The 10206-nt window shown below is 42.5% G+C and overlaps 1 protein-coding gene across 1 annotated transcript; it reads left to right on the plus strand.

Annotated features, from left to right (window-relative positions):
• Positions 1 to 302: 302 nt before the first annotated feature.
• LOC131009805 (uncharacterized) lies at positions 303 to 9953 on the plus strand (the record flags this gene model as incomplete). The annotated part of the gene is made up of 7 exons (XM_057937213.1): positions 303 to 895; positions 1350 to 2195; positions 2284 to 3525; positions 3601 to 3735; positions 3815 to 3979; positions 4070 to 4203; positions 8864 to 9953. Coding segments are annotated over exons 1-7 (3723 nt in total), but the record flags the coding sequence as incomplete, so codon positions are not given.
• Between the last annotated feature and the right edge of the window lie 253 nt (positions 9954 to 10206).

Raw genomic sequence — 10206 nt, forward strand, 5'->3', positions numbered from 1 at the left:
ATATATATATATATATATACATTGCCTTTCTTTCAAACTTTATTAACAAATCAGAATACATTTTATATTAAAACATCTATAATATCTAAAATATACCTAAACGAAAACAACTCATAAAATATACCTAAACGAAAATAACTCATAATTTATTTAACATATATATATATATACTAAAAGAGCTTCTTTAGAAATACATAGTCATCATACTATCGTATCATTTATTAAAAAAATATTAGAACAAAGGTATACATGCATTTATATCTAAACAACACATATCTTCATACATATATATATATGGGTTCTCTTTTTAAGTAGCATTTTTGATAAAATAAATAAGTTAAGTATCAAGGGTCATAAAAAAATAAGTTTTGTAGCACATTTTGACCTAAAGTGAATGATAGTGACATTTTGTCTTATATTGTCTTTACTCTCTCTCTCTTTCTCTTTCCACGGTTTCCTTCCACAGCCAAAATTTCGAAATTTTCGGCTTTCCAAGAAAAGTGGTCAAACAAGAATCTTCCATCTTGTCTTCACTGGTACACGGTAGCCCAAAAACCCTAGCCTCATTCTCAAATAATTCTCTTCACCATTCACGCCTTCTCTTCACCATTCACGCCTCATTCTCTTGAATTATACACGAAAACTATCATCATTCACGCCTAATTATACACGAATTCGTGCATCTTTCTTCTCTTCAATTCGTGCATCTTTCCATATAAACAATTAAGAACCGTGTACTCCATACACCATTGAAAAAATAGAAGAACCGTGCACTCCATACACCATGAGCGATAGTGATACTCAATCCGATTACGATGGGGAAGAGGCACAACATATACAACGTGGAAGTCGCCCGAGTACATCGAGGAGGGAAAAATACCCGACGCCGAATCCGGTAAGTAACCGTGAACTATATTTGTTAAAATTTGAATTTATGTGGTTTGTATTGTTAAATTGTGCACAATAGTTGATTATTAGGTGTTTATGTATGGCATAATGTTGGCAATTTGCGAAATTTTGAATCTGGAAAGTAATTAGAACAACCGTGTACAACCGTGTATGGTTCTTCAGTACACGGTTGTACACGATTAGGTATTTATGTTACACGATTAGTATTAAATGATTTAATATGCCCTAATTATGTATTTTCAACGTATAGATGTATTTTTCGTGCTAGATTTAGTTTGTTCATCCGTACACGGTTGTACACGGTTGTACACGGTTGGTCTATAGTCTGAAACGGTTGTACACGGTTGGTCTATAATCGTACACGGTTGTACACGATTGGTCTAGAATCTGTACACGGTTGATATTTTTTTATACTGATCATCATTTTGAATTAATTGCAGCCTCCGAGGCATTCTTGGTTACGTCCGTGCATGCAAGGTTATGCCGGACGAATCAATCACTATGTAAAGGACACGACACTGAAGGAAGTGGAGACCTGTCTGACGCACTACCAGCGTTTAGAACAATTTAAGAAAGGTCCGTTTGGGCATTTACTTCAGTTGAAGAGGCAGGATAGTGCGAATGCCGCACTGCACCATCTTCTTGCACGGGAGTTGTATGACGAAGCATTCGGTCCGTGGGAGAAGTGGTTCCACGTTGGTGGACACGACATTCGATTCGGCGCAGTGGAGTATTGTTTGGTGACGGGGTTGTGTTTCGGGCCATCCCCGCAGCGTTTTGATCCTAATGTGGATCACCGTGTTGGGAAGCAGAGTCTATGGCACGGAGTTTTGAAAGGCAAGAAGGTGGAAGTGAAGGATCTGCGGAAGCGGTTCGTTAACCGCAGTCTGGGCAACAATGCCCAGGATTATTTGAAGGCGGCCAATATTCTCGTGGCGTATGATCTCCTCTTCTGTCGGGATTATAAATACGTGCACGATTGGGTGTGGGCACTGGTAGAGGAAGATCAGAAATGGTCCGACTTCCCGTGGGGCTCTTACTCATTCCAGGTTTTGTGTCATGGGATGAGTGTGTTGAAGAAGCATCCCAACGAGATTACCGGTAATAGGAAGACGTACCACTTCTATGGGCCCATATGGGCATTACAGATTTGGTCGTACGAGGCCATTCCGAGGTTGGGCCGCGCGTGTGGGATGCGTGACCCGAGGTTTCAGATGCCACGATTGGTGAACTGGACGACTTGGAAGTCGGCTTCTGACTTCACCCACTTTTTTGATGCTCATGAGGTAATTATTGTTGTTTTTTACAGTTTCAATCCTTTTATTATGTTATGATTAACGAATAATGAGAAATGATCGATTCATCTTTGTGCAGGCCGAGTGTCACCGGACACTCGAACCGGTCGAGGAGGAGAATGATTCATGGTATTTGCAGACCCTGAGGCATCCAGAGCCTTTTTCTGTACGATACCATCCTGGAGGGAAATATGCCGGCTTGACAGAGCCAGTTGTACCGGAGCCGCCTCCTCCTGTTAGGCCTCCCCCTGTGCAGAGGAGTATCTCACGAGCAGAGATGACTCGTGAGAAGCAGCCTGTCCCTGTCCCGAGGAGTAGCTCACGAGCAGAGAGGGCTCGTGAGAAGCAGCCTGTCCATGTTGAGCGGCATAGACAGACGTATGTTGATCCGACTGGTAGCCCATCGAAGCGGCCCAGGCCGCAGGAGTTCGATGATTCAGTGCCTCGAGCAGATCCAGATGCTGATTATTGGAGGCGACGTGATGAGGACTTGATTGCCCGTGTCACTGAGAGCGTGACACGGGAGCAGATCCGGACCGTGATCCCTGAGGTGCGGCGGGCGATTGTAGACGACGACTCCGAGCATGGACTGGTTGCCAAAATTACACGGAAGGTCGTGGCCGCTGTGAAGGATATATTCGGTGGGCGATCTTCTTCGAGAAAGCATAGATCATCATCCAGCCATGCCAGTCGTCATAGACACATTAGTGAGGAGTTGGACCAGCCGATACCCAGTCACAGACGGTCTACATCTCACATTCCTAGTCCTGGGCATCGGGGTCATGAGGATCCGCCTCATGTGAGCCATAGGCACTCAGTTGGAGACCTAGATCGGCAGCATCGGGGTCACAGTCGATCACAGCATGGAGATGATCCACCCCATGCGAGTCAGCGGCGATCTGCCTCACGTCACAGTGAGAGGGAGGCATCTATGAGGCGATCAGCCTCACATCGTGGTGAGAGGCAGACATCTTTGAGGCGATCTGCCTCACGTCACAGTGAGAGGTCAGCTCGTCAGCGGAGTCCAGTGACGCCTATGCATGTAGAGGGAGATGACGATGTCCAGTTCAACTGGACTACTGACGAGGAAGAGGCCCAGGATGTAGGGCGGCCACGACGCCCGATTAAGCCGTCTGCTCTTCTACAGAGTCCGTATGTGACCGATGGCCCACTTGACACTCCTACGGCAAAGAAGGTTGCTTTCCGCAGATTTAGAGAGATGGGCGACGATGCATGTGTTGCTGTAGTGGAGACTGGATATATCATGACCCAGGGCTTTTTTGGGCGTATTTTGGATCGTCGGGCTGAGTTCGATGCTGAGGTATAATATATTCGTAATATTGTATTGTTTAATATGCGTTGTGTTACTAACGAAGTCATATTATTTTGGATGCAGATTATAGACCTCTGGATTTTGAAGCAAAATCGAAGGATCAGAGTCAACCAGGAATATATAGTGCATCGGGCTCGGACTCAACTCCAGCCGGGTATTAGTCGAGTTAGAACTCCAGTGGCTGCAACCATTTTATATGTAAGTTTAATGTGACTTTGATTTATTTTGAGGCTTCCAATATATTGTTACATTCATCATCTCAATTATTCCTGTTCAGGATACCCTATACAGAGAGTATGGTAAGCTGCATCCAGAGGATCCCCAGGGGAATCATCCACAACCGCGAGATGCATACACACATTGGAATGTGCCCTACAATCTCATCACAATGTTCCAGGGCACTGATGCAGATCATACGTGGCATTGGTTGGAGGCTAATGAGGTAAGCTTAGTAATTCTTAAGGGCAATGCGACATTACTATCAATGGGGTTTAGTTTCTAAGTTTTTATCGAATCATCACTATCAATGCAGATTCTTACTATTTGCAATGTCAACGCGAGTCATTGGTGCACTGTGGTCATTTCTATCGAACGATGGGAGGTTCAAGTGTATGATTCTCTGTCACATGTTGAAGGGATCACACAACGTCGACAAGCTTCAATGAGGTGCATAACTCTTGAGTCTGAGGAACCGGAGCCGCAGATTGTTTGCCCTTCTCGATCACGTAAACAACGGGATATTTCTTATGCTCGGAAATCAGCCGGTTCAAATCCGAATCAGTCTTCAAAGCCACTTTTATTTTTCGCCCTTCGTCCGTGGTCGATGTGTAGAAAAGCATATAAGTGGATCGACCATCCTCGTTTAATTGATCGTGCACCTCTTGCATCAACTTCGCATGACAAAGGTCTTCATTAGACATGTACACGACAACCTCATCGCCTCCTTCATACTCGGTTAATTTCCACTGACCACTGTGCCGTATAACGATTGCTTGAAATGACATCTGCTTCAAAACGACAAAAATACAACATTTAAATACACAAACAGGAAACCGTGTACCCCAATACATTAACTGAATATACAAACATGCTAAAAATAACATCAAAATCATATTCAACCCAACCGTGTACAACAAATTCGACCACCGTGTACAACCGTGTACACAACCGTGTACACGGAAACCCTAACCGTGTACAGCAGAACACTAAGGGTTCAAAAATAAGATAATTTGCGTACAGAGTGTTTTTTATGCCGTTTTTTAGTCCAAAACATGTAATAAGTCATATATATAACATAATTATTGAAATAAACAACAAAAAATCACTAAAATACAAACCGTGTACAACCGTGTACTCAAGAACACAAACCGTGTACAGACGAAATTTTAAAAAAAATATGTATTTCACATACCTTATGTAATACAAGCCTTTAGATGATTTTTTTTTTATATTCGGAGCAACCGTGTACTACCGTGTATGTGTTTCGAGAGGATTTTCTTCTTCTTTCTTGTTCAAATGAGTGATGAATGAACATTTGGTTGGTATTCTTCATTAACTACCTACCAGCAACCGTGTACGGACCAATTAAGTTCCTAAATTTAAGGTTGTTTCCTTAACAAGTGTGTATGACTTTGAGTTGGTATAAATGCACCCAACAACCGTGTGATATGGTTTTAATTCCCACATAAAATCACGCCATAAATTCATGTGCACCCATAATATGTCACCCATAAATTCATGTACACAAGATATCAGCCTTATGGGAATCAAAATTTCTCACATAAAATCACGCCATTTTAACGTGAATAGAGATAGAATCAGATTTTGGTTTTACTTTCTTATTTTTAAATCAAAAATAACTAATATGTCACTATCATTCACTTTATTGACTTGTACTTATGTACTTTAGGTCAAATGTGCTACAAAACTTATTTTTTTATGGGATGTGATACAAAACTTATTTATTTTATCAAAAATGCTACTACTATGTATTGTCACTATATATATTCACGTGAATTGATGATACAAATAAAAATTAGAAAAAAAAGACTTTTGACCAAAACTTATGACCTGCGTCCACTTCATATTTATAGGCTCACTTTTGCATTTGCCAAAAAAAATCAATCCAACAAATCAATAGGCATGCAGAATATAATATTACTTGGCAGGAAAGGTAAGAGAAAACAATTAAGGCTATACATACGTGTACTTAGAAGAAAAATAGAGTTTCTGACAGAGAGAGAAAATGAGGAGTAACTAAGGAATCATATGACAGTGGACAAAATATAAAGGGAACAGTAACTCCTTTACTCCCTGACGGGAACGCCATACAAGAAGAATACAACACAGAGGCCCGTGAAGAAGAAGGAAGAAAAATGAGGGGAGGGGTTACCTCGCTCACAGACGGCTTGTTGCTGAAAATGAGTGTGTGAAAAAAAAGATGTAAGGGCTGCTATTTATACAAGGGATTGGAGGTTATTTCTAGCAGAAGAATCAATTAAGAACAATCTTTCCAAAATTTGGGATTTGCTAAAAAGGAAAATTAGGGCACAGCTCATGCAGGGAACGAGAGTCAATGAAAGTGCAAGAACCCTACTGCTTTTTCTTTGGGTCAAAAAGAATTGGGCTGAAATAAAACTATAATTATTTGGGCTTAAAATAATAATAATAATAATAATAATAATAATAATAAAAATAATAAATTAATAATGATAAACAGTGCTTAGAATTTATTAAAAAAAATGCTCATGTTCATGCAATAACTAGGCGCGACTTATAGGACTTAATATTTAATTATTGAAAAATAATTAAAGAAGAGAAATTTTTTGTAGTTAAAAAAAATATTTTGGGGCACTACATTAAGTATGATATTACTTATAGCGATGAGTGCGACTTATGTAATCAGTTAGCTAATCCCTAATAAGCTGAGACTCGCTTCTAGCCTCGATTATCACTAGCTATGGCTTGAGGATAACCTTCATGATTCATGTATGAACTTCAGAGTTAGACTTACGAGGGGTCAAAATGCTTTGTATATAATGTTATAATATTACGACTAAAGCTATCAGCTTATAGTTTCAGATATTCGGAACCATTCTACTTACAGTACCAGGGCTAGAACAAAACATGGCCTCACCACCCATACAACCAGAACATAGAATAGAAGAACTATTCTTATGACATAGTCCTCATTGATACTAATTTCCCATGAATATATAGTGACCTTATTGGTCTTTCGCGGCAAGTCGTTCCGCTATGTTCTATTTATATGTTCGCTTAAGTTTTAGCAGGAGCAGAACTCGATGAGTTAAGGAGTAACTATAAAAATGATAGTATGTCCTTATTGCGTTTTAATGCGCTGACAACTTGTGTTTTGACTCATTAGAATGCCACCGAAACGAGGGCGTCCGAGAGGAGGGGGAAGGATTCCCCGGAATGATGAGAGAGGCCCAGAAGCAAGACTAGAACCTGAAATAGTACAACCACCTGTTCAGCCAGAACGACGGATTGAAGAATTATTCTTACGACAGAACCCACCTACCTTCAACGGGACAGGAGACCCGGCAGAAGCTGAAACTTGGGTTCGCGCTATTGAACGCATTTTCAACTTCCTGCGTTGCACCGACCAAGAACGTCTGACTTGTATGTCCTTTCAGTTGACTGGGTCAGCTGATTTCTGGTGGGAAGCAAGGATGAAAACGATGACAGCAGAGCAGTTAGAAAACCTGACTTGGGAACAATTCAAAGCCGGTATATATGACAAGTATATACCCAAGAGCTACCGCAAGAAAAAGGAGGCTGAATTTTACAATCTAAAACAAGGGAAGATGTCGGTAACTCAATACGACAGGATGTTCTGCGATATGTCTAGATATGCGCCGGAACAAGTTGACACAGATGAGAAGATGGCTGAAAAGTTTTGTGCCGGACTGAGGCACGAGATTAGGATAGCTTTGGCAAGCCACGGAGGATTGTCTTACACTGAGTCGCTCAGCCGAGCGTTAGACATTGAGGCAGCCATGCCTGGAGAAAGACTTGCAATTGTACCTGCGCCAGCACCTCCACAGGATCAAAATCATAATCAGAATTTTAACGGAAAAAGGAGATGGGACAACAGTAAACCGAACCAAGGCGAGAAGAGGCCATGGCAGGGACGGGTCTTCCAGTCACAGGGCTATGGAGGCCAGAGTGCACCGAAACATATGGGAAATAACCAACAGAGAGCCCCACATTGCCCCAAATGTAACAAAAGTCATGTGGGAATCTGTAAGGCCGGCAGTGATAGTTGCTATATCTGCAACCAGAAGGGGCACTATGCAAACCGGTGCCCGAATAAGCAACACGGGACGGGTTCAAGGCCGAACCTACCTATCCAGGCTCCGCATCTGCGAGCAATCCAAGCTCTGTCCCAACCATACCCAGGGCAGCAACCACAGTATCAGCAGTCACAGCAGCACCAACAGCTACCGTACCAACCACAACCTCAACAACCGTATCAGCAACAGGCTCGCCAACAACAGAAACAACATGAAGAGCCTCGTCATGCTAGAGCCTATGCTATGAGGCAGAAGCAGCCCGAAAACAACCAGGGAAACCTGGCAGGTATGGGCATGCTACTCAATACTCCTGTTGTACTTCTATTTGATACGGGCGCATCGCATACTTTCATTTCAAGTACATGTGTCGACACCTTAAAACTTAAAATGGAAAGAGCTGATCAGGAGTTGAGTATATCATCACCTATAGGAGGGATGACGACAGTAGATCATGTGTGCTTGAACCTAGAACTGAACATAGGGTCACTTAAGATTGTAGTGAACAGCTCGTATGTTATACCGATGGGAGATGTGGACATAATCCTAGGAATGGACTGGCTAGCCGAGAACTATGCCACCATCCTTTGTAACGAAAGACGGATATCATTCCGATCCCCAGGAAGGGAGCCGTCACATTTCCACGGAATTAGTATGGGAAGAAGAAAGATGATCATCTCCGCCCTCCAAGCAACGAAAATGATGAATAAGGGATACCCAGCTTACCTCGTATACTTGCACGGAGAACTGGGAACTGAAAGGAGCATAGAAGATGTAGCAATTGTACAGGACTTTTCAGATGTATTTCCAGAGATTCTGCCAGGGCCACCACCGGACAGACCAATTGAGTTTACCATTGATTTGGAGCCCGGGGCAGCTCCCATTTCGAAGGCATCATACCGAATGGCTCCTAAAGAGTTGGAAGAACTCAAGATACAACTGCAAGAACTTTTGGATCTTGGATTCATTAGGCCAAGTGTATCACCTTGGGGTGCACCCGTACTTTTCGTGAAGAAAAAGGATGGCACATTGCGAATGTGCATAGACTATAGAGAACTGAACAAAGTGACACTCAAGAACAAATATCCTTTACCAAGGATAGATGACCTCTTCGACCAGCTCAAGGGAGCAAGCGTGTTCTCGAAGATTGATTTGCGGTCTGGTTATCACCAGCTGAAGATTCGACCAGAAGACGTACCTAAGACGGCGTTTCGAACTAGGTATGGCCACTACGAATTTGTAGTTGTGCCATTCGGGCTAACCAACGCGCCAGCCGTGTTCATGGACCTCATGAATCGAGTGTTCCATCCGTACTTAGACAAATTTGTCTTGGTATTCATAGATGACATCCTGATCTACTCGAAGAACGAGAAAGACCATGAGGAACATCTGAGAATTGTCCTAGAAATGTTGAGGACGGAGCGCCTTTATGCCAAATTTAGCAAGTGCGAGTTTTGGCTCAGCGAAGTCACATTTTTAGGCCATATTGTGTCGTCAGAAGGGATTAAAGTGGACCCTGAGAAAGTGCAAGCAGTGCGCGAATGGAGACCACCTACTAACCCTAATGAGATAAGAAGTTTCTTAGGATTGGCAGGTTACTACCGGAGGTTCATAGAGGGATTTTCCAAAATCGCAAGGCCAATGACGCAACTACTCAGGAAGGGGGTAAAATTTTCTTGGACAGATGAGTGCGAGAAGAGCTTCCAAGAACTCAAGGAAAAGTTAACTACGGCACCAGTGTTAGCCGTTCCAACAGCTGACAAGGAATACATGATCTACACAGACGCGTCCAAAAATGGACTTGGTTGCGTGCTGATGCAAGAAGGAAGAGTGATAGCATATGCGTCGCGACAGCTTAGACCACATGAACTGAACTATCCGACCCATGATCTAGAATTGGCTGCAGTGGTACACGCATTGAAGATTTCGAGACATCACCTATATGGAGTTAGGTGCGAGATATTCACGGACCACAAAAGCCTGAAATACTTTTTCGAGCAAAAGGACCTTAATATGAGACAAAGGAGGTGGCTCGAACTAGTAAAAGATTATGACTGCGGTATTAACTACCACCCAGGCAAGGCCAACGTAGTGGCTGATGCATTGAGTCGTAAGACTCAATCTAAATTGGGATCTCTCATCACTCGAGAGAAGGAGCTCATAAGAGAATTTGGTAAAATGAGCATAGAAGTGGTCAAACCACCAGGAACGATAGCAAGCGTTGTTGCAACGATACCTAGCTTGAGAAAGATGATCGTAGAAGCACAAAGAAAGGACGAGAAAATGGAGAAGCTACGAGAAGCGGTAAGGAAAGGAGGCGTCAAGAATTATCAAGAAGCATCAGATAATGCTATCC

The sequence above is a fragment of the Salvia miltiorrhiza genome, chromosome 2, assembly GCF_028751815.1.
Source record: "Salvia miltiorrhiza cultivar Shanhuang (shh) chromosome 2, IMPLAD_Smil_shh, whole genome shotgun sequence".
Taxonomy (NCBI): Eukaryota; Viridiplantae; Streptophyta; class Magnoliopsida; order Lamiales; family Lamiaceae; genus Salvia; species Salvia miltiorrhiza.